At 50.2% G+C, this 25210-nt stretch overlaps 1 protein-coding gene across 2 annotated transcripts; it reads left to right on the top strand.

The window, feature by feature from the left end:
• The first annotated feature begins 8216 nt into the window (after positions 1-8216).
• On the top strand, positions 8217-24986 carry MCFD2 (multiple coagulation factor deficiency 2, ER cargo receptor complex subunit). Of its 2 annotated transcripts, none has more exons than XM_049784382.1 (4): positions 8217-8232; positions 20665-20829; positions 23015-23174; positions 24557-24986. In XM_049784382.1, the coding sequence occupies exons 2-4, from the start codon at positions 20678-20680 to the stop codon at positions 24686-24688; spliced, it is 444 nt and encodes a 147-aa protein (XP_049640339.1). In that variant the 5' UTR covers positions 8217-8232; positions 20665-20677; the 3' UTR covers positions 24689-24986. The 2 variants fall into 2 exon arrangements, with proteins under 2 accessions (XP_049640339.1, XP_049640338.1); XM_049784381.1 differs by lacking the exon at positions 8217-8232 and adding an exon at positions 14297-14367.
• The last annotated feature ends 224 nt before the right edge of the window (positions 24987-25210 follow it).

The raw sequence follows: 25210 nt of genomic DNA, 5'->3' as shown, positions 1-25210 counted from the left end.
CGAGCGCAGCCCGGGCCTCGGCCGGCGGCCCGGGGCCGGGGAGGCCGGCGGCGTCGGGGACGTCGGGGGCGTCGGCGGCGGCGGCAGGAGCGGCGGCGGCGGCAGCGGGGGGCGGCGCGGGGTGGACAGCCGCCAGCAGCACCCCGGGCACCGCGCCGCGCGTCCGGGGCTGGGGCTCCGACCTCGGGGCGCCGCCCCCGGCCGACAGCCGCCGCCTCCGCCGCAGCAGCTCCCAGCGCTCGCGCCGCCTCCTGCGCCGCTGCAGCTGCTGCCAGAGCGCGCGGCCCGGACCCGCGCCCGAGCGCCGCGCGCCGCGCACCCGGCCCCGCCGCCCGCGGCTCCACCCCCGCGCGGGGCGTGCCTCGGCCGCGGCAGGCCCGGAGCCGGGGCGCCCAGCGCGGCCCCCGCGGCCAGGCGCGCGCCCGCCGCGCCCCGCTGCCCCGCGCCGCGCCGCTCTCGGCGCTCCGGCTAATGGTGCGCGGACCCGCGGCGCCCCCCGGGGCGCCTGGCTGCGCGCCCCGCGCCCCCCGCGCCTCCGCGCCCGGCCGGCTTTATGCGCTGGCCGCGTCCCCGCTCCGTCGTCACAAGCCCCCCGGGGCGCCTGGGAGGTCTCCCACTCGCTCGCTCGCTCGCTCACTCACTCACTCACTCTCACTCACTCTCTCGCCCACTCGCCTTCTGTTCCTTTTCTTTCCCTAGATTTCATTTGGGGAAAAGCGCAGCTGGGATCCATCCCCGACATCCCTTAAAGTCTCCCTAGCCGGCCAGGAGTGATCCCTGAATGCAGAAGCGACCCCAGGAATGATCCCTGAGTGCCCTAGTGATCCCAGGCGTGACCCCTGAGTGATGCCTGGATGCAGCAGTGATCCCAAACGTGATTACTGAGTGCAGGAGTGATCCCCGAATACAGAAGTGACCCAAGAATGATCCCTGAGTGCCCCCAGTGATCCCTGAGCGATCCCTGGATGCAGCAGTGATCCCAAGCATGATCCCCGAGTGCAGGAGTGATCCCTGAATGCAGAAGTGACCCCAGGAATGATTCCCAAGTGATCCCTGAATGTCTGAGTGATCCCTGGATGCAGTAATGATCCCTGCGTGATTGATCCCTGAATGCCCAAGTGATCCCAGGTGTGACCCCTGAGTGATCCCTGAGTGCAAGGGTGATCCCCAAATACAGAAGTGACCCCAGGAATGATCCCTGAGTGATTCCTGAATGCAGGATGATCCCTGAGCGATCCCAAGCATGATTCTTGAATGCAGGAGTGATCCCAGAGCACAGAACCAGGAGTAACCTCTAAGCACCGCACTAAGCACTGTGGTCTAAAAACAAAAAAAGAAAGCGGGGGGAGGGGGGTTTACATCCAGGGCTCACTCCTGAGCTCAGAGATCAGTGCTCAGATATCACTCCTGGCAGTGCTCAGGGGCCCATATGGGATGGAGATCGAGCCCAAAGATTGAACCCAGGTTAGCAGCATAGAAGATGAGCTTGCACCTCGCACTTCAGCTCCTGCACTCCTCTTTTCACAGAATTTTCCCTTTTCCCCTTTCCCCACTGCAAATCTCTGTTGCTCAGATGCTTCAAGCAGGCCTTGAGGTGATTCTGGCTTTGGTGATTAGGGCATAGACAGTCCTGAGCCTCATTAATTCCGAGGAGTCCTTCTGGCCAATCTTCATTAGAGTAAGGGAGGCAGTTATGAGGAACAAATTCCTGCCCCTTTCATCCCCCCAGTTTCTTGTGGGCACCTCTCTTCTGCACCTTCATTTATGCCCTGAAGAGTTAGGGTTTGTTTTTTTTTAATTTTTTGGGGGTGCGGTCACACTGGCAGCACTCAGAGGTTACTCCTGGCTCTATGCTCAGAAATTGCTCCTGGCAGGCTCGGAGGACCATATGGGATGCCAAGATTTGAACCACCATCCTTCTAGTCTAAGGCAAATGCTGTGCTGTGCTATCTCTCCAACCCCAGTTTATATTTTTTAAATTTGGGGGCTACACCTAGCGATACTCAGGGGTTACTCCTTAAAATCAGGACTCTTATTTTTTGCTTGTTTTATGTTGGGGTCACACCCAGAGGTACTTGGGTTATTCCTGGCTCTATGCCCAGAAATTACTCCTGGCAGGCTCAGGGGACATATGGGATGCTGGGGATTGAACCCAAGTGGTTTGTATGCAAGGTAAATGCCCTCTGCTGTGTATGGCTCTGGTGTCTGGCTCTGGTTTCTGTTTTTGTTTTGTTTTGTTTTGTTTTGTTTTAATTTAAAGAGAACAAATATGTAGGAATTAGAACAAAGGACAGTCTTGCTTATATCACTGAACTTTGCCACAATAAAAGTCAGCTGATAGCACAGCAGGTAGGACGTTTTGCCCTGCACATGACCAACCAGGGTTCAAATCCCAAAACTCCATATATCCTCAAGCCCTGCCAGTAGAGATTTTGGAACAGAGCCAGGAGTAAGAGCTTGAGCACTGCTGATGTGGCCCAAATCCTAAAATAAATAAGTAAATGAAGGCATCTAGGAAGAGGCTTTATTTTTTAATAATCTACCTTGAAGGGCTTAGGAGAAATTTGGTAGACTTTGTCAGTCCCAGCTCCAAACACGCTGTGAATAAGGTGACGCTAAGTACTCTTCTTCCTAGAGGGAAAAAAAAAGGCCTGGGATGGTCTTAGCAGTTTCAGAAAAAGTTTGAAGTTCTTGAACCCAGAGTCAAAGTACAACAGGTAAGGCACTTGCCTTGCAAGTGATCTGGCAACCCTTATGGTCCCCCAGCACCACCAGAAGTGATTCCTAAGTGCAGAGCCAGGAGGAACCCCTGAACACTGCAGGGTCTCTCTCTCTCTCTCTCTCTCTCTCTCTCTCTACTCTCTCTCTCTCTCTCTCTCTCTGTCTCTCTCTCTCTCTTTCTCTCTCCTTCTCTCTCTCCTTCTCTCTCTCCCTCTCTCTCCTCCCTCCCTCTCTCTCCCCTCTCTCTCTCTCTCTCTCTCTCTCCTCTCTCTCCCTCTCTCTCTCTCTCTCTCTCTCTCTCTCTCTCCTCTCTCTCTCTCTCTCCCTCTCTCTCTCTCACACACACACACACACACACACAAAATGGAAGTTCCTAGGAAGTCAATCAACTTGCTGAGAAAAAGCATGTTTTCTGGAACTGCTTGGGATTAGATGACATTAAAGGCCCATCAGGTTTTAAAGAAGGTCCCAAACAAGTCAGCAGAAGCTTCTCAGTTTAGCTACTGCTCCAGCACCAGTGAGAAGGAGGATCAGTCCATCCCACAGTGACTAGCTGGGATCTTGGTCTCCTGAGGGCGAAGGCTTGCTGAAGCCTCTGCCAGACACAAGGGCAAAGGTCTAGGATGTTTGTTAGGCCCTGAACAGGAGATTTGAAGAGATCACTCAAACTTAAAGGAACATTCTGCTCAAGTTTGGGTTCCCAGGGAAAAGACTTAGTGATATCCAGGGCTTGTAAAAGTCAAAGACCAATGGAAATTTCAGAACTTTAGTCCTACAGGAAGGGGCTCTTAAAGCCCAAGAAGCTCAGAATTATGCATATTGGCCAGGAAGTATCTGTGTGGCCAATTGTCTAGAGAAGCATCATTTTCCAAACAGGGCCACCTTACTCTCTGTAGACCTCAGGATGTTCTTGGGGAGCACATGGGTGTGGAACACAATCTGAGATAAGGGTGCCACATTACAAGGAAGGAAGCAAGGTCAGAAGGTGGCCATGGTGGGAGAAAGGTTGAGAAACACTGGCCTGGAGCTCGCAGTTTGATTGTGAGATAGTTTTTGTGTGTGTAAGATAAATCTTGTAAAAAAAAAAAAAAGATAAATCTTGTTTCAGCCAATGTGGTCTCTCTTGGCAAATTGTTGGTTCTCTTCTCTTTGGAGCACAACAGAAATCCACTCATTAGCTAGACATAGAATCACAGGGGTGGGGGGGTGGGCCGAAGAGATAGCACAGCGGTAGGGCCTTTGCCTTGCTTGAGACTGACCTGGGTTTGATCCGAAGAATCCTATATGGTCCCCCAAGCCTGCCAGGAGCAATTTATGAGTGCAAAGCTAGGAGTAACCCCTGCGCACTGGAAAACAAATAAACAAAAGCAGCTCAATAAACCAAGGACTAGTTGTAATTTTTTTTTTTCTTTTTTGGTTTTTGGGCCACACCCAGTGACGCTCAGAGGTTACTCCTGGCTTTACACTCAGAAATTTCTCCTGGCTTGAGACCATATGGGACTCCAGGGTATGAACCCAGGTCCATCCTGGGCAGCCACGTGCATGGCAAACGCCTTACTACTATGCTATTGCTCTGGCCCCAAGTATTGACTTTTTTGTTTGTTTGTTTGTTTTTGGGTCACACCCAGCAGCGCTCAGGGGTTACTTCTGGCTCTATGCTCAGAAATCCCTCCTGGCAGGCTCAGGGGACCATATGGGATGCCGGGACTCAAACCAATGACCTGCATGAAAGGCAAACCCCTTACCTCCATGTTATCTCTCCGGCCCCAAGTATTGACTTTTTGATGCATGTGATTTTACAAAAAACATTACAAAAATCTCTGATTATAGAGCAGGTGTCTTTGAAGATAAACAGTATTTGAGTGTTCCCATCCCCCCAAAGCATGGGCAGGGTCTGTGGTTGGTAATTAGGGGTTACCTTGGGGGAGGAGAGAAGCTGATGCAGCAAGGGAAGAGATCAGATATAGGAAGGGTCCTTGCAGGGCAGCTGATGGAGGCTGCTTAATAAAGCTTAGCTTAGAGGCCATGTGAGAAATATGAATATGGTGACTAGGGCCTTGTAATAAAGCTGGATATCTCCTGAAACTTCCCTCGACTGCGTGGATCATTTCTTCGCCATCACTCTGCCACCTACAGAATCGGGGGCCTCACTACCATCCACGCCACTAGGTCTTTATCATTAATAATTAATACAACATTTGAGTTTGGTTCAAAGGGAAGGATTCATAGCTCTGGGGTCCTGAGTAAGTTCAAATTCTTGCCCACTGAGTTTTTGGACTAAAATCAAGGACTGAGACAATGTACAAGGGTTCCTTTCTCATCAGCACTTTTGTTGATTAGGTCCTGGAGAGATAGTACAGCTGATAGGGCATTTTGCCTTTCACACAGCCAAGCTAGGTTCAATCTTCAGCATCCCATGTGGTCCCCTAAGCCTGCAAGGAGTGATTCCTGAGTGTAGAGCCACACACCACGAGGTGTGGCACCAGAATAAAAAAATATATATAATTTGCTGATTAGGAGCTGCAGAGATAGTACAACAGTTGACCTGGGTTCCATCCCCATCATTTCATATCACCACCAGAAGTGATTCCTGAGTGCAGAGTCAGGGGTTACCCCTGAGCATCTCCAGATGTTGCCTCAAAACATAACAAAACAAAAGACTTTTGCTTATGAGTTTTATTCCTTCTTTAGCACCCTAGTGGTACACATTTGTTTGTTTGTTTGTTTTTGGATTTTTGGGTCACACCCGGCAGCACTCAGGGGTTACTCCTGGCTCTGCACTCAGAAATTGCTCCTGGCAGGCTAGGGGTACCCTATAGGATGCCAGGATTCGAACCAATGACCTTCTGCATGGAAGGCAAATGCCTTACCTCCATGCTATCTCTCCGGCCCCATCTCATGGTACACATTTCATATAGCTCTAGATAGATGATCGGTGGAATTGTTTGCCCACAAGAGATCTTCAACTGTTGCTTGATTCACACATTAAAGTGCTGGGAAATCAATATCCAGATGTACCTCACAAATAAGGAGGCCCTTGGGGATGGGTCTCTTGAAGAGACCCTTGGGAGGACATTTTTTTTTTTTTTTTTGTGGTTTTTGGGTCACACCCGGCAGTGCTCAGGGGTTATTCCTGGCTCCAGGCTCAGAAATTGCTCCTGGCAGGCACGGGAGGACCATATATGGGACGCCGGGATTCGAACCGATGACCTCCTGCATGAGAGGCAAACGCCTTACCTCCATGCTATCTCTCCGGCCCCCGAGAGGACATTTAATGTGGTAATTCTGTCCCCACAGTAATTCCCCTGCTGTTAATGAGTAGAGCATAAAGTTGGAGGAAAAGAGCAGTGTGGTTCAAGTTTGAAGCTGGTAGTCACAACAGTAGGGCCGGAAGCTGGGGAGGTGTGGTGAGGAGGGCAGAATTCACCCAGTTTGTGGTATAACAGTCATATGTAGCTAAACGCACAGAACTCACACTCTGCTTTCCCCTAACCCCCTAAGCACACAGAGCTCATGCCTGTTTTCCCCTAAACACACAGAGTTCACATCCTAGTTAATTTGTTTTTTGCTTTGGGTTTTGTGTTTGTTTGGTAGGTTGGTTTTTGAGCCATACCTGGCAGTGCTCAAGGCTTATTCCTGACTCTGCACTCAGCAATCACTCGTGGCAGTGCTCAGGGAACATTTGGGATGCCAAAGGTTGAACTGGTGCGACTGCATACAAGGCAATGCTTTACCCATGTTACTATCACACCAGCCCCAACCTTCAGTGTTATTTTTTTTGTTTGTTTTGTTTTTGATATGAGCTATATCGGAAGCTGCGAGAAGCTTCTATTGTGGTGTGGTTAGAGTGAGCAGTTTATACCTTGACAATGCACCTTAATAGGACTCCTAATAGAGTTTCATTGTTTAAAGGGATTGGACCTGACTGGGCCATTCTAGTGAAAGATATGGTGGGGGAAAGGAAGTGGCATATTGTTTAAACAAATTCTGAACAGACATTAGCAAGTGGTGTATTTAAAAGCAGAGCACTTGGAAAGATAATCTCTAAGATGACACATGGCTAGCACCCCTGAGATTTTCTTCCACACTATTGTCTTGTGTGAGCAATGATGATTCTTTATGATAGGAAAGGAGAATGGAATGGCTAGTTCTAGTGATTTTTCTTTTCTGTTTTGTTTGTTTGTTTTTGGGTCACACCCGGCACACTCAGGGGTTACTCCTGGCTCTATGCTCAGAAATTGCTCCTGGCAGTCTCGGGGAACCATATGGAATGCCGGGATTTGAATCACCATCCTTGTGCATGCAAGGCAAACGCCCTACCTCTACGCTATCTCTCCAGCCCCTTTTCTTTTCTTTATTTTGATGGGGTGCACAAGGGTTACTCCTGTCTCTTCTATCTGGGGTCATTCTTGGTGGTGCTCAGAGACCATATGGGATACCAGGGATCAAACCCAGGTTGGATGTATTCAAGGCAAACACCCTACCAGCCATACTATAGTTCTGGCCCCAGTTATGGTGACTTTACATACTAGAGCTCTGTGGCCAGAGATAGGACAACAGAAAGGGCAATTGCCTTGAATGGGGTTGACTTGGTTCCTTCCCTGGCATCCTACATGGTCCACTAAGCCCTACCAGGTGTGAAGACACCCAAATATAACAGCCAAATATAATCACCCCCTCCCCCCAAAAAAAGAGCACTTCTTAAAAAATATGTAAGTTAGGGGCTGGAGCGATAGCACAGCTGATAGACTTGAATTTGATCCCCGGCATCCCACCTGATTCCTCAAGTCTGACAGGAGTAATTTCTGAGCACAGAGCCAGGAATGACCCTTGAGTCTCATCAGGTGTGGCCCCCAAACAAACAAAGAATTAAGTTAAAGAAAAAAAATAACAAGCACTCGTACCCAGAATTCTTGGTTCATGCCCTAGTCAGAGCTTCTAAAAGTCTAAAATACTTTTCCCTCCTTCACTTAGAGATACTGAATCTGAGCATTTATAATCCAAATGTAATATCTGATATTGGGGACCTCTATTACATGAGAAGATAAAGCTCCAAATAAAATCATGTCTCATGAATAATTTGTTGCACAGACGTAGGAACAATCCTTGGGAATTAGAATGGAGGGAAGCCAGTTGGACTGAAGGATTTTGAGCCCCAGAATTCCTACCCGCCCTTAGTTCCCCAGATTACCTCAGAAACAGCTTCTTTTTTCCACCTTTTGGTGCCCGGCTGCTGCCCTCTATTCCCTGAGCCAAGCCAGGGACAGGGCAGACTAAGAAATGCAACCCCTTGGCATCAAGCCTTTGGATATCACAAAGCCAGGTGAGGAAAAGTGCTGAAGGCAAATAGCTCTACCGATTTTTCCTTCCCTGCTTTCTCACTGTCACATGATTGGATCTTGAATAATCCTCATCCCAGTAGAACTTCTTCTGCCCTGACCCACTCTTGGGTCTGCCTACATGCACTGCCGCCTGGGTCATACCAGCAGCTGGCACTCAGGGTAACCGTTGGTGAGTAAGAGGAACTTGGTTCTGTATTATGCAACTTTCTGTTCTGCTTTGTTTTTTAGTCACATCAGTGTATTTCTTAGATTTTATTTTTTGGTTTTTGGGTCACATCCGGCGGCGCTCATGGGTTACTCCTGGCTCTGCTCAGAAATCACTCCGTGTCTCCATGCTATCTCTCTGGCCCAGATTCTAAACTCTTAAACCAAAATGTAAGGAAAATATACACTAACCATCATATACAATCGATTACTGTCTTGTGACCCCTAAGTTATTCCCAGATTCATTGGATTGACAACTCGGGCTCCAAATCCTTCCATTTCCCCATAGGTGGGAGTCTTCCTAATAACACGGGTTGGTTTTTTGTTTTTGTTTTTTTTGCTTTGAGGTCACACCAGGCACACTCAGGGGTTACTCCAGGCTCTCCGCTCAGAAATTGCTCCTGGCAGGCTCAGAGGACCATATGGGATGCCGGGATTCGAAACACCATCCTTCTGCATGCAAGGCAAATGCCCTACCTCCATGTTATCCTCTCCAGCCCCTATTACGTTTTTATTGTTGTTGTTGTTTGTTTTTGGGTCATACCCAGCACGCTTAGGGGCTACTCCTGGCTCTGTGCTCAGAAATTGCGCTTGGCAGGCTCCAGGGACCATATGGGATGCTGGGAATCAAACCCAGGTTCATCCTGGGTGGGCTGCTTGCAAGGCAAATGCCCTATACCTGTGCTATCTCTCTGGCCCATAACACAAGATTTTATTTATTATTATTATTATTATTATTATTATTATTATTATTATTATTATTATTATTGAGTCACACCTGGTGACGCTCAGGTGTTACTCCTGGCTCTGAGCTCAGAAGTCCTCCAGGCAGGCTCCGGGGACCATATAAGATGCCAGGATTCAAACTGGGGTTCATCCTTTGTTGGCCGCATGCAAGGCAAACATCTTACCGCTGTGCTATGGCTCCGGCCCTCAACACAAGATTTTAAACTTTGCTCCATTCAGTCACCTACCCCTTACCCCTCTCAGGGCTTATTAAGAAAACAGCCTGGATCCCAAATCATAGGCTTTCCCTTACCGGACTTTGTATCCTGCTTAAATACCTTCATCTTTCAAGGGTCGTCTGGCACAGCTTGAATCCTATCTCTGTGGGTTCTTTCCCCACAGGATTTAAACACTCAAAGACCTGTATCTTCAAGACGATCCCTCAGGACTTTTGTGACCCCTCACTCTACAACCCTTTCCCTTCTCAGTTCATGTTTGAAAACCTCCCTCTGTCCTTACATGCTATTCCAGTGTGGACCAGCCAGCTGCACACTCCCTGCCACCTGGCTCCAGCCCAGGTTAATGCTCTGGGATATAATCCCAGTAAAAATGGTCGTTTTCAACCCAGCAGTGCTCCAAAGTGTGGGGTCTGATTAAGGTTATAAGGTACTGACAAACAGCTCATCTCTGTCAAGGTTTTTTATTTGGGGGTGGTTGCACAAATGGTGGTGCTCAGGGGTTACTCCTGGCTTGGAGTTTAGGAATCACTCATGGCTGGGTGTGGAGGACCATATGGAATGCTGAGGGTCGAACTCAGGGTCAGCCCCTCCCCACCTGCAAGGCATATAATTGCCTTCCCCACTATACTATTATTCCAGCCACTCAAGGTATTTAACAGTATTTTTATTTCCATGGTCTGTAACCTAGATTAGTCACTGGGGGTTGTTTGTTTGTTTTTGAGCCACGCCTGACAATGCTCAGGGGTTACTTCTGGCTCCGCACTCAAGAATCACTCTAGGGGCCGGGCGGTGGCGCTAAAAGTAAGGTGCCTGCCTTGCCTGCGCTAGCCTTGGACAGACCGAGGTTCGATCCCCCGGTGTCCCATATGGTCCCCCCAAGCAGGAGCAACTTCTGAGCACATAGCCAGGAGTAACCCCTGAGCGTTACCGGGTGTGGCCCAAACACCAAAAAAAAAAAAAAAAAAAAAAAGAAAAAAGAATCACTCTAGATGCAGAGGCAGTGGCACAGCGGTAGGGCTTTGCTTTGCACGTGACTGACCTAGGACAGATGGCTGTTTGATCCCCTGGTGTCCCATATGGTACCCCAAGCCAGGAGTGACTTCTGTTTTTGTTTTTGTTCTTGGGTCACACCGGCAGTGCTCAGGGGTTACTCCTGGCTCTATGCTCAGAAATTGCTCCTGGCAGGCTTGGGGGACCATATGGGATGCTGGGGTTTGAATTACCGTCCTTCTGCATGCAAAGCAAACACGCTACCTCCATGCTATCTCTCTGGCCCCAGGAGTGATTTCTGAGCGCATAGCCAGGAGTAACTCCTGAGCATCACAGGGTGTGCCCCCCCCCCCAAAAAAAAAGAATCACTCTAGGTGGTGCTCAGAGGATTTTAGGGGATGTCAAAGTGTGACCTGGGGCTGTTGTTGCAAGACAAGCACTTCGCTGGCTACAGTATCTCTCTAGACCTAGAATATACTACTTAACCAGAAGCTGAGTTTCTTTAGCTTTTGGTTTGTTTTGGAGAAACAGGACTGACTCCTGGCTTTGTGCTCTGGAGGAACCACTGATTGTGTTTAGGATTGTGCAGACTTTAATCCAGGTTGTTCCATGCAAAGCAAGTACCTTATCACCTAGATTATCCCTCTGGACTGACATTGAGGGTTTTGTTTTGTTTTGTTTTTGGCCATACCCGGTGGTGCTCAGGGGTTACTCCTAGCTCTGCACTCAAAAATCGCTTCTGGCAGGCTCTGGGGACTATATTAGATCTGGGAATTGAACACAGGTTGGCTGCATATAAAGCAAATGCCCTACATACACACTGTGCTATCTCTCCAGCCCCAACATTGAGTTTCTTAAAGAAGAAAAAAATCATATTTGCATGTCTAGTAGTTTGCAGGAAATCACTCAGAAATGTTACAAGATTTAATAAATAAATAAGCCAATCGAAGAATGGGTGAATGGCTGATAAAGAACTGGAAGATGGGGGCCGGAGAGATAGCATGGAGGTAGAGCGTTTGCCTTGCATGTAGAAGGACCGTGGTTCGAATCCCAGCATCCCATATGGTCCCCAAGCCTGCCAGGAGCAATTTCTTTTTTTTTTCTTTTCTTTTTTTTTTTTTGTTTTTGGGCCACACCCGGTTATGCTCAGGGGTTACTCCTGGCTATCCGCTTAGAAATCACTCCTGGCTTGGGGGACCATATGGAACACCTGGGGATCGAACCGAGGTCCATCCTAGGCTAGCGCAGGCAAGGCAGATGCCTTACCTCTAGTGCCACCACGCCGGCCCCCAGGAGCAATTTCTGATGAGCGTAGAGCCAGGAGTAACTCCTGAGCGATGTAGGGTGTGACCCAAAAACAAAACAAAAAAAGAACTGGAAGATGAAATAGATCAAACTAGCCCAAACTTCAGAGTAAGGAGGAAAGTATCTTAAGTTAAAGCAGTGCTTCTCAATTATTTTCTGTCATGCCCCCTAGGAAGAAAAAAATATTTTTGCACCCCGCCGTGCACGACTGTAAATAGTATTTTTATTAAAAAAAACTTTAACCTGCAAAACAAAAATATATAAAAATAATTTGAGCTGATTTTTTTTTTTTTTTTTTTGGTTTTTGGGCCACACCTGGCATTGCTCAGGGGTTACTCCTGGCTGTCTGCTCAGAAATAGCTCCTGGCAGGCATGGAGGACCATATGGGACACTGGGATTCGAACCAACCACCTTTAGTCCTGGATCGTCTGCTTGCAAGGCAAGCACCGCTGTGCTATCTCTCTGGGCCCTTGAGCTGATTTTTTTTTTTTTTTTTTTTTTTTGGTTTTTGGGCCACACCCGTTTGACGCTCAGGGGTTACTCCTGGCTATGTGCTCAGAAATCGCCCCTGGCTTGGGGGGACCATATGGGACGCCGGGGGATCGAACCGCGGTCCGTTCCTTGGTAGCACTTACAAGGCAGACACCTTATCTCTAGCGCCACCTTCCCGGCCCGAGCTGATTTTTTAATTAGAGGTGATATCTGGATGAATGGCTCTAATGAGCATGTTTTGCAATGCATAGCTTTTCGAAGCGGGGTTTGAAGTAGGACACAGCAACTCTCAGTTCCAGAGACACAGAGACATAAACACGGGCTTGGTTTGTTATGACAGAGTTTGCTGAGATCAAACACACCCCTCTTTACTGATTCTCTGGGCCCTCCCCTGGGGGGGGCACGCCCCACTATTTGAAAAGCACTGAGTTAAAGGATCTCTTCAGGGGCTTTGGAATTCTGAGAATTTTCTTGAAGATAGTGTTGACAGATTTCAAATTCATATGAAACTTGGTGAGGGACGAGGTACTTCTATGGCTGGCCTTGGCCAGCTTTCAAGACACAGATCTCTTTAAATTTTAGCTAGAATTCTTGGGACATCTTAACACCCTTTTGCTGTCTCTTTTTATTTTTATTTTTTTATTTTATTTATTTATTTATTTTTGGTTTTTGGGCCACACCCTGCAGTGCTCAGGGGTTCCTCCTGGCTGTCTGCTCAGAAATAGCTCCTGGCAGGCACGGAGGACCGTATGGGACACCGGGATTCGAACCAACCACCTTAGGTCCTGGATTGGCTGCTTGCAAGGCAAACGCCGCTGTGCTATCTCTCCGGGCCCTGCTGTCTCTTTTTATATCCAGGCATATGTAGAAATGATGATGTATCTTTATAGAAAAAAATGGAAGAAGGGTGGCCAGAGAGATGGAGGTAGGCCATTTGCCTTGCATGAAGGACAGCAGGTTCGAATCCTGGCATCCCATAGGGTCCCCTGAGCCTGCCAGGAATGATTTCTGAGTGTAGAGCCAGGAGTAACCCCTGAGCGCTGCTAAGTTTGACCGCAAAACCAAAACAAACAAACAAAAAAACAACCCAACCCCCCCCCCCCCCCCCCCCCCCCCCCCCCCCCCCCCAATACCCCAAACCCAACCCCCCCCCCCCCCCCCCCGCAAAATGGAAGGAACTTTTCCTTAGAAAATGAGGCCTGGAGCTGAGAAGGTGGCGCTAGCTAGAGGTAAGGTGTCTGCCTTGCAAGCGCTAGCGTAGGACCGACCACGGTTCAATCCCCCCGGCGTCTCATATGGTCCCCCCAAGCCAGGGGCGATTTCTGAGCGCATAGCCAGGAGTAACCCCTGAGCGTCAAACGGGTGTGGCCCAACAACCAAAAAAAGAAAAAAGAAAATGAGGCCTATGCTTATTTGTCCAGAGATATTAAGAATAAAAATTTAATAAAAACAAAGAATTAATAATGATAATGTAGGAAAGGTCAAGTGCCATGATCATGCAGGATTTAACTGTTTCTTTTTGTGATATTTTAAAAATGGTCTTCTCTTTGACAGCCATCAACTTCACTTCAAATCTGACATTTGAACTGGGCACTCAGAAACTACACACACGTCAACAGGTCTTGCAGAGGATATGTGAACCCCGCCAGCAGATGCTGAAATAGGCTGGTCTCAGAAATGCAAGACTCAATACTAGACAGAACTAGACAGTTGTGCGGTTAAAAAAAAAAAAAAAAAAAAAAAAAAAAAAAAAAAAAAAGACCCATTCCTATACCTATTCCTTTCCTTTCCGAGGCCTGTTACAGGTTGAGCTCACCTGTCACAAGTGCGGAGACCAGGCTGGGAACCAGGATCGAGGGATTAGTAGTGGAAGTCCTGTGTCCCCAAGTCAGACAATGTTCCTGGAGTCCTCTCCTAGAACAATCTAGAAGACTGTAAAGTTTGAATGGAGTGGAGGTGGGAGGCAGCTGTCAGACCAGCTGTCAGCTGGGTCAGCTGTCCAGGTGAGTAACCTGGACAGGGAGGTAGAGGTCAGGCTGGGAACCAGGCAGGGGTGCTTATCAAAAGGGTAGTGCAAGATTCCTGTGTCCCGAGTCCGCTTAGGTTCCAGGAGGCTCCCGGATCCCGGCCCTGCATCACACTTCACAACGTGGACTCACTCATAGGCCCAGACCAAGCCACATAGCCCAAAGCCAGGAGTGGTGCGGGACCTCCGGGGCAAATGGGCGTGGCCAATCAACGCGCCTGCGCACTGCGGGAGGTGGGCGTGACCTAGCGGGTCCTGGGTGGACGGGGGCCGGCGAGGCCCAAGTTGCGAGGCTTCGCGTCTGGGAGTCGGGGGCTAGAGGTGAGTGCAGCGGCGGTGCCCGAGCCCCGGGCGCTGGGGGTGCTGGGGGTGCGGGGTGGGGGGGTCCTCGGGTCCCTTGGCCGAGGGGAGACGCAGAGAGAGACCCGGCTGTTGCGCGCAGGATCCTGGACCCTCCGTGGCCCCCGGCTCTGCGTGGCTTGCAGGGCCCCTCGCTCTGCTCCCCAGGGTCCTTGCCATCTGGGTGCCAAGCAAGCGCCTCTCCTCCTTTGCTCCCTTCCATCCTCTTTCCCTGGGGCTCTGAGCTGCTCAGCTGCACCCTGGGAGGGCTCGGGGTCCGAGCCTACTTGCAGTATCCTGGGCTGCCTGCTCCAGGGTCCAGGGATGGTGGCAAAGGGTGGCAGGTAGGTAGAGTGGTGGACCCCCCAAATGGACAGACAGACTCTTACTTGTTCTATAGAAATAAGGGCCAGACATAGTACTGGGAGAAGGCTCTTTCCTTGCACGTGTGCGCGTGCGCACACACACACACACACACACACACACACACACACACACACACACACACACACACACACACTCTTGCCAGACATAGTACTGGGAGAAGGCTCTTTCCTTGCACGTGTGCGCGTGCGCACACACACACACACACACACACACACACACACACACACACACACACACTTGCCAGACATAGTACTGGGAGAAGGCTCTTTCCTTGCACGTGTGCGCGTGCGCACACACACACACACACACACACACACACACACACTCTTTCCTTGCACACACACATAAGTGGCCCACCTGGGTTTGATCTCTCTCTCTCTCTCTCTCTCTCACACACACACACACACACACACACACACACACACACACACACACACACACACACACACACACACACACGACCCACCTGAATTTGATCTCCCATATCCCATATGGTCTCAAAGAGTGATCTCTTTTTATTTATTTTATTTTTGGGGCCACAAATTTTTTTGGCCGGCAGCACCAAGAGGTTCCTTCTGGCTCGGGGTACCATATGGGATGTTGGGGGTTGCACCCATATCAGCTGTGTGTGTGAGAGGAAAACATGCCCTCTCCTCCGCTGTGCTATTGCTCAGGCCCCAATAGTGATTTCTGAGTGCAGAGCCAAGCGTAAGCCCTGAGCCCCAGCCGGCTGTGATCTCTCTCCTACACCCAGACAGTCTGCTTTTTCAAAACGATTCTTAACTCCTTGTCCAGGGATTTTTTTTTTTTTTTCCCCTAGAAACTTGGTTTTTGGCCGTCAGTTTTGAAGCAGGGAAGTAGGCAAAATACCAGCTTTTCTTTGCCATGGCTTTGAGGACATTAGGCCGTATCTGGGCGTTGGTGAGAATGATGCACTGAGTTTGGGTTTTTGATGAAGAACTAACTCCCTTGACAAAGGAGAAAAGCTGTTGACAGCTATTTGGGGAAGGCTGGCTCCAATCCTTCTGTGCTGACAGGACAGCACTGAGGGAAACAGTGGGCCATGCCCAGACCGTGTGAGAGGGTCCAAGGAAAGTTTTGTTTTTTTTTTTTTTTCCATTTGCTTCCTTCTGTGATAGGAGACTGCCCTGATTCCAGCCAGACTGACATGGGCCCACTCAGAACTTGGTGATACATTCAGAAGTGCAAATTCAGGAGCGGTCTGGTAGAGGAGGAAGTCTCTGACCCTCCTGGAGGCAGGTTAAAGGGAAAGTGGATGGGGGCGTGGGGAGAAGGATGATGTGACCACATTAGGGCCAGTGAGTGCAAGAGGCTGCACATGAGTCCAGGAAGGAACCCATATTTCAGCTGGATCCTGAGATATCATCTGAACTGACTGGACAGGACATGTGCAGAGGCCAGAGGCCAGATATGGAAATGGAGGCACAAAGTTTCTGGACCCTTTAAGGCTGCTGAGCCTGAAGAGGAGCAATTCTGTCAGCCCAGGTGCGGTGCCAGCACTGTCTATGCTCCAGCACTGTCTGTGCTCCCTGGGAAGAGAGTTTGAGAAGTCTGGGGGGCAGGGAAGCTTTGCCTAGCTGGCCCTTCCCTCCAGTTCTAGAGCCGATCTGCTGGGGAGTGGATGATGCAACTTAGCCTCTGGGCTGAGTGAAGTTTACTCTGTTGGATGTTTTGGTGCTGCCTTAATTCTCTCTGAGACAGCACCTAGAGGGAGGCTAGTGTCTCTTCCTTGGGTGTAGACTTGGATTTTGTGGAGCTCTCATAAAGTTGGAAACCAGCAGAGAAACCAAAATGGGGTTGTTGGAAATGATGAAGAGGGCCCATAATGATTGTTTTACTAATCCCTTGGCTGCTTTGTGGTGGTTTTTATTTTCTTTGATTTTTTTATTTTTTTGGTTTTTGGGCTACACCTGGTGGTGCTCAGGGGTTACTCCTGGCTATTTGCTCAGAAATAGCTCCTGGCAGGCATGGGGGACCATATGGGACACCGGGATTCAAACCAACCACCTTAGGTCCTGGATCGGCTGCAAGGCAAACGCTGCTGTGCTATCTCTCTGGCCCTCTTTTTTTTTTTTTTTTTTGGTGCGTCATGCACCCAGTGCTCAGGGGTACTCCTGGCAATGTGCTCAGAAATTGCTCCTGACTTGGGGAACCATATGGGATGCCAGCGGATCTAATGTGGTCCTTTCTAGGTTAGCTTGTGCAAGGCAAATGCCCTACTGCTTGCGCCACGGCTCCAGCTCCTGCTTTGTGGTGTTGTTTGAGTTAGAATTTTCCCTTATCTTCCCCCTACACCCACTCACTCACTCATTCAGTTTGAAAAATCCTAGAATGATGCTAAAGGTCTACTTAGCTCAAGTATCTAAGTGATCTATATATATTTTTTGGAGGGGGGGGGGCTACATCTGGTGATGCTCAGGGCTTACTCCAGTCCCTGTATTCAGAGATCATTTCTAGCAGTGCTTAGGGACCATATGGGGTGCTAGGAGTAAAAGCAGCTTGGCTGTGTGCAAGACAAGCACCTTACCCTAGACCAACTTTTCAGACCCCTCTAAATGATATCTCTCTTAGAATAATTGAGGGAAGGGGGCCAGGGCCATAGCCTAGTGGTAGGGCGTTTGCCTTGTATGGGGATAATCCAGGACGGATCCTGCGGTTTTATTCCAGCATTCCATATGTTTCCCTGAGCCTGCCAGGAGTGATTTCTGAGCTCAGAGCCAGGAGTAGTCCTTGAGCGGTGCTGGGTGTGGCCAAAAAACAAACAAACAAACAAACAAAAAAATGAATTGAGGGCTGAGGAGAGATAGCATGAAGGTAGGGTGTTTGCCTTGCATGCAGAAGGACAGTGGTTCGAATCCTAGCATCCCATATGGTTCCTGAGCCTGCCAGGAGTGATTTCTGAGTGTCAAGCCATGAGTAATCCCTGAGCGCTGCCGGATGTGACCCTAAAACCAAAAAAAAAATAAAAGAAAATTGAGGGCTGGGGTGATAGCAAAGTGGGTAGGGCTTTTACACGCCTTACACATAGCCTACCTGGTGGGTTCCATCCTCGGCATCCCATAGGGTCTCTCAAACCTGCCAGGGGTGATTTCTGAGCATAGACCAGGAGTAACCCTTGAGCACTGCTGAGTGTGGCCCCCAAACCAAAAAACAAACAGAAAAGAATTGAGTTTTCTGGTTTTGGTTTTTTTTTTTTTTTTTTTTTTGGTTTGGTTTTTGGGTCACACCCTGGGGTGCTCAGGGGTTACTCCTGGCTGTCTGCTCATCTGCTCGGAAATAGCTCCTGGCAGCATGGGGGACCATAAGGGACACTGGGATTCGAACCAACCATCATAGGTCCTGGATCGATTGCTTGCAAGGCAAACACCACTGTGCTATCTCTCCGGGCCCATCTGTTTTGGTTTTTTTTTTTTTGGGGGGGGGTCACACCCAGTGCTGCCGGGGGGTTATTTCTGGCACTACACTCAGAAATTGCTCCTGGAAGGCTCAAGGGACCATATGGATGCCTGGAATTGAACTAGCGTCCATCCTGGATTGGCCGTGTGTAAAGCAAACAACCCACTGCTGTGCTGCTACTCTGGCCCCTAAGAATTGAGTTCTCTCTCTCTGTGTCTCTTTCTCTCTTTTTTTTCTGTTTTTCTTGGGCCACACCAGGTGACGCTCAGGGGTTACTCCTGGCTATAGGCTCAGAAATCACTCCTGGCTTGGGGGACCATATGGAATGCCAGAGCAGTGGTAGGGCGCTGGCCTTGCACACGGGTCCATCCTGGGTCAACCACGTGCAAGGCAAATGCCCTTCCACTGCGCTATTGCTCTGGCCCCTAGAATTGAGTTTTCTGAGGTCATAGGTAGTGTGGGTGTGTGTGTGGGAGATTAAGGCATTTGCCTTGCATGTGGCTGACCCTACTTCCTCCCCATGCCGGTCACCATATATGGTCCTCTGAGCCCCATCAAGCATGACCAGTGACACAGAGCCAGGAATTAGCCCTGTGCACCACCATGGGGGCACATGCGGCCTTGGGAACCCCTTCTTCAGTTGTGGGGTGCACATTCAGTTGTTCCTGCTGGAAATGGCCCTGACCATAGTGCTTCCCATTAGTCCCCATTCTTTTTTATGTTTGACGCTCAGGGGTTACTCCTGGCTATGCACTCAGAAATTGCTACTGGCTTGGGGGGACATATGGGACGCTGGGGGATCGAACTGTGGTCCGTCCTACGCTAGTGCTTGCAAGATAGACACCTTACCTCTAGCACCACCGTGCCAGCCCAGTCCCCATTCTTTTTTTTGTTTGTTTGTTTTTGGGCCACACCCGTTTGATGCTCAGGGGTTACTCCTGGCTAAGTGCTCAGAAATCGCTCCTGGCTTGGGGGGACCATATGGGACGCCAGGGGATCGAACTGCAGTCCATCCTACACTAGTGCTTGCAAGGTAGACACCTTACCTCTAGCGCCACCTTCCCGGCCCCAAAGTCCCCATTCTTAATATTGGGCAGAGGCTGTAGATCCTGAGCCCTTTCCGGGGCCCTGGACGCTGCTTTTTAGCATCCCTGATTGTCCCCCAAGTTACACTTCCAAGGGGCCATGGGAAGGACTTGGGAAATGGCCTAAGCACCCCATGCCACCTCCTTGGTGCCACCCTGCCAAGCACTTATGCTGGGTGAGGCACATCAGGACTCAGCACAGAGGCAGCTTGAGAACTAACTCTGGAGGCCGGGCCGGAACTTGATCACCTAAAAGTCCAGGCTTACAACAGTAGCCTCACGGTTCAGCTCCATTGTGTGGAACACTTTGTTTTCTGGGCTCCTTTTGGTTTTATAAGACTTGATCCAGGTGCTGGAGAGATAGCATGGAGGTAAGGCATTTGCCTTGCATGCAGAAGGTCGATAGTTCAAATCCCGCCATCCCATATGGTTCCCTGAGCCTGCCAGGAATGATTTCTGAGTGTAGAGCCAAGAGTAACCCCTGAGTGCTGCCTGGTGTGACCCAAAAACCAAAAAAAAAAAAAAAAAAAAAAGATGATCCAAATGTGGCTTTTCTCTTTGCCTTTGGGGGCCCTTGTGCCTTAGGATCTTTTAGAAGACACCTCAGGCTTCTCACCCTGAGACTTGGCTTTGGGTGGGTCTTTACTCTTTGTCTCCCAGGGCTGTCTCCTTTTTGGCTGTCTCCCCCTTCTCTGAGCCAGTGCTAGGCCCAGCAAGGCCCAATACTTGGCAGTCCTCAGACCTCCCAGGCAGCCTGAATCCCAGTGATGGTGGATGCTGAGGGCAGAACACTGCAGTGCTCCCCAAGTTTTCCTGCTCATAGCTTTTGGCCTGCTAGGTTGGGCTAGGCACTTTGGCGCTGCCAACCTCTTTCCAGTCCCTCACACGACCGTGAAGTTACCAGCCTTGGCCTGGCCCCTTGCTTTGTCCTGCCCACCCCCCTGCCTTGCCCATCCACTGCAACCCTCTCCCCTGGGCTGCCACACCGATCCTCAAGCCATCCTCAAACTGGGGACCAACCATGGGGCCTGCTTTATGCTTGTGCTGACCCCGACACCTGCAGCCCAGCTCTGACCTCCAAGGTCTGGTCTTCAGGGGCTCTCTACATGTCCTGGTGAGCACACAGGCCCGGCTCTGCCCAGCACTCAACAAATAGCGGGTGGTTGGACAGTTCTGACGGTGCTTCAGGAAGTGGCTGTGGGCCACCGCCCTCAGAGTGGGGGGTGATGGGGCCTGATATCCGGCCAGAGCTGGCCTTGAACCTGGGTTCACGTGCCTGTGTTTGCAACTTCACTCCTTGGCCCTGCACCCCACAAATGCATGGTGCCAAAGCTCCAAAGGCCCAGGCTGGCTCTGACAACTTCCTGCCTGTCTTCTCTCTCCCTACCAGGAAGGAGCTGGTGATGATGACATTTCGGCAGTTGCTCAAAACTCCTTTCCTGTGCAGCCTGCTCTGCACCATCTGCATCCTGGGTGCTAGGGCCCAACAGCCCGGAGCCAGCAATGCCCATCCTGGCAGTGTGGGTTTGGACAAGCATGTGGTGCATGATCAAGAGTACGTATTCGGGGCCTGGACAGCAGTGCCGTGCCCTCTGGCTGCTGCACCCGCATCTTGTGGGACGCCTGGATATATTCCCAGGGACACTTATTGTGTCCTGACAGCCCCCTGCACATGGCATGCTCTTTTCATGGCTCTGCCACTGGTGTGCCCATGACAGCCAGAGGCACCCACAGCCCAGCTAGTGTGGTGGAGACTGAGCCCCTAACAAAGAATTCAGGCTTTGTGTCTGTGTCAAGGCCTTCTCTCTCTCTCTCTCTCTCTCTCTCTCTCTCTCTCTCTCTCTCTCTCTCTCTCTCTCTCTCTCTTTCTCTCTCTCTGGGTCATACGTGGCGGCGCTCAGGGGTTACTCCTAGCAGGTTCAGGAGACCATATGGGATGCTGGGAATCGAATCACCATCTGTCCTGGATTGGCTCTGTGCAAGGCAGATGCCATACTGCTGTGCTATCTCTGGCACAAAGACCTCACAATGTGTCTGTTCAAGCGCTGACTTTTCTCTCACAACTTTTGTGGGGGAAACCATTGGTTTCACCGTATGATATTTGAGTTACCCTTGAGTGGGTTTACAAAAAGCCATTAATTTTTTTTGTTTGTTTTTTTTTGGTGATACCCAGTGACGCTCAGAAGTTACTACTGGCTATGCGCTTAGAAATCACGTCTGGTTGGGGCTGGAGAGATAGCATGGCAGTAGGGCGTTTGCCTTGCATGCAGCTGATTCGAGTAGAGTGGTTCGAATCCTGGCATCTCATATGGTCCCCTGTGCCTGTCAGGAGCAACTTGTGAGCACAGAGCCAGGAGTAACCCCTGAGTGCCGACGGATGTGACTCAAAAACAAACAAACAAGCAAAAATGAAACCGCTCCTGGCTTGTGGGATCATATGAGGTGCTGGGGAATCAACCCATGGTCCATCCTCGGCTAGTACGCACAAGGCAGATGCCTTACCGATTGCACCACCGCTACGGAATTAAATGCATTTAAATGCATTGCCCTACCGAGTTTTTTTAAAGAGAGTGAGAGTATGTTGGGGTTTTTAAGGGGCACCCACACTCTCACTAGCATAACAGACAAATCCTTGGAGGTTTTTGTGCCACACCGATCAGCACTCAGAGGGTACTCTTGGCTCTGTGCTCAGAAATGGCTCCTGGCGGCCAGAGAGATAGCATGGAGGTAAGGCATTTGCCTTTCATGCAGAAGGTCATTGGTTCGAATCCCGGCATTCCATATGGTCCCCTGAGCATGCCAGGAGTGATTTCTGAGCGTGGAGCCAGGAGTAACCCCTGATCACTGCTGGGTGTGACCCAAAAACCAAAAAAAAGAAATGGCTCCTGGCAAGCTCAGGAGATTCTATAGGATGCTGGGATCGAACTCAAGTTGGTTGCATGCAAGGCAAACACCCTCCCTGCTGTACTCTTGCTCTGGCCCCTCTTGGATTTTTTTTTTTTCAGCCACACCCAGTGACGCTCAGGGGTTACTCCCGGGTATGCGCTCCTGGTTTGGGGGACCATATGGGACGCTGGAGGATCAAACCGAGGTCTGTCCTAAGCTAGAGCATGCAAGACAGATGCCTTACCACTTGTGCAACAGCTCTGGCTGTGGAGTTTTGTCCTGGCTTCCCCATGGCCTTCCTATTCCTCTTGCCTGGGGACCCCTTTGAGTATGGCCTACCCCAATTTTTGTTTGCTTTTCTGCCCTTAGAAGACCCGGAAGTGAGTGACCTGGTGGGTGTCAGCTAATGATTTCTTTTTTTTTTTTTTCTTCGGTCACACCCGGCAGCGCTCAGGAGCCACTCCTGGCTCCATGCTCAGAAATCGCTCCTGGCAGGCTCGGGGGGGGGGGGGGGCAATATGGGTACTGGGATTCGAACCAATGACCTTCTGCATGAAAGGCAAATGCCTTACCTCCATGCTATCTCTCCGGCCCTTCAGCTCACGATTTCTGCATGGTCCATGTGTCCTGACCACGAAGTGCTGAGTTTTCTTTGTTGGCTTTTTGTTTTTGTTTTGGGGCCACACCTGGTAGTGCTCAGGGGTCTCTTGGTGGCTCTGCACTCAGAAATCACTCCTGGCAGGCTCGGGGACCCTATGCATGGGATACCAAGGGTTGAACCTGAGTGGGCAGTGTGCAAGGCAAACACCCTCCCTGCTGTGCTATCATTTTGGCCCTTTCCCATTGGTTTTCAGACACATCATGGAGCACCTAGAAGGCGTCATCAACAAGCCTGAGACCGAGATGTCACCGCAGGAGCTTCAGCTACATTACTTCAAGATGCATGACTATGACGGCAACAGCCTGCTGGATGGGCTGGAGCTCTCCATCGCCATCACGCATGTCCACAAGGAGGTGGGTCTGCTCACCTGGGCCCTGCTGGCCTCCTGCCGAGTCTGCCCTTACCATGGCCAGGCGCCTACGTAGGCCTTGAGCTCCAGCAAGCCCATGGCCATGACTGCTGTGCGCTGGAGTTTGAGATTTAGCACCTAAAAGTCAACCGTGTTCATGACACAGAGCAGGGGAGACCTTTCTGCTCCTTTGGGAGCATTGGGGAGTTAGGGACTGGGGGAATGCAGGAACCAGCAGCACAGTGCCTGCTCATTTCCAAAGCTCCTTCAAGTCAGGAATGTCGCCATTCCCATGAGTAAGGAGCTAGGCAAGTGTCATTTATCCCCACTTGATGGTGTGCAAACTTCAATCCGGAGCTTTGAGACATGGATTTTTTTGAGATTTTGTGGGTCAAGGTGATTCACTGGCAGCCAGAAGAGCAGGTTCCAGGCTTGTCCAGAGGCCCCATGCCTTGCAGAAAGCTTCGCACTGGTGAGGGGCATGGTTGCCACATCTTTCACCAGGAGTCTTCACCGCACAGAGGGTCGGAGTGGGGTTGGGGAGATGGGTACAGCCCTCCAGGCAGGAGAGGGTAGGATGAGGTGGGAGATGTGGCGGGGCTGGGGGACTGATTTGGGTAAGGCCTGTGTACCCGCTCCTGGAGCAGAGAACCCCTCATCGCACTCACTCCTGTGTGGCACTGTTCTCTCCCTCCTGAACTGACCCCAGGGCATTGTACAGCAGCACAATTTCTACACAAACAGGACCAAACCCGCCAGTGCTGACCTTCAGAAGGGTCTGAGCTCTGAGCTTTCCCCAGGAATGAATTAGGGAGCTTATGAGTTTCAAACGAACACTGTGGCTGACACACCAAGTTTTTGCAGTAAACAAGGGTGACTTTTTTTTTTTGTTTTTGTTTTTTTTGGGACACTCCCAGTGAAGCTCATGGTTTACTCCTGGCTATGCTTCAGAAATTGCTCCTGGCTTGGGGGGATCATATGGGACACTGCAGTCCATCCTAGGCTAGCGTGTGCAAGGCAGATGCCCGACTCTTTGCACCACCGCTCCAACCCCACAAGTGACTTTCGTGTTTAGAAAAGATAGAAACATTTTTGTTTGATTGGTTGGTTTGTTTTGTTTTGGGTCACACCCAGTGGTGTTTAGAGGTTACTCCTGGCTCTGCACTCAGAAGTTACTCCTGGCAGACTTGTGGGGGACCCTGTGGGATACCGGGGATTGAACTTGGGTCAGTTTCTTGCAAAGCAAAGGTCCTCCTCACCATGCTGTTGCTCCAGTTCCTCACATTGAAAGTTTTGAATAGCCAGGACATGTGTGGGCCTTTTGGGTCTGGGCTCAGCTCTGCCAGTCAGATGTATGACTTGCTCTGGTATGGTTCTGTTCTACAGGAAGGGAATGCCCAGGCACCACCCATGAGCGAGGATGAGCTCATCAACTTGATAGATGGTGTTTTGAAAGACGATGACCGAAACAATGACGGCTACATCGACTATGCGGAGTTTGCTCGTTTGCTGCAGTAGACACGCCCAGTCTTTTAGTTCCATGCAACTGTGACCCATTAGAATGTGATGGAACACTTTTCAGAAACTCCTTTTCCAACTACTGCGACAATGTCTTGGTGGGAACCTGTGGCAGTTGGTTACACTAGGATGTGTGTGTGAGAAAAAAAAACACAGGAATGAGGCATAAAGTTAATTCTCCCAAAGCCTGTTGAATCTTACAGGGTGAAAGTTTGATTCAAGAATCCTTTTCCAAACATGGGCCTCTTGGTGCAGTGCACTGAGGCGCTCTGTAGGATACCACTAGTCTCTTGATTTTAATTCGTGCTATGTGAAAAGATGAGCTTTGCCAAATGGACACACTTCTCAGTTATGGATGAGTGGGGTGAGCAAATGCCAAATGTCTCTTCCCTCTCTGTCAGGGTGACACGGTCAGTCTTTTATAAAGTTCCCCTGGGCTAAGGAATTGCATCTCTGGGCTGGCCAACAAGTATTTTTAAGGTGATTTTATAGCCCCATTGTCAGAAGAATGTTGAGTTTTGA

This window comes from Suncus etruscus, chromosome 12 (assembly GCF_024139225.1).
Source record: "Suncus etruscus isolate mSunEtr1 chromosome 12, mSunEtr1.pri.cur, whole genome shotgun sequence".
NCBI classification, from domain to species: domain Eukaryota; kingdom Metazoa; phylum Chordata; class Mammalia; order Eulipotyphla; family Soricidae; genus Suncus; species Suncus etruscus.
Note: the sequence above shows the minus strand (reverse complement) of the source record. Positions and strands in the feature narration are given on the sequence as shown.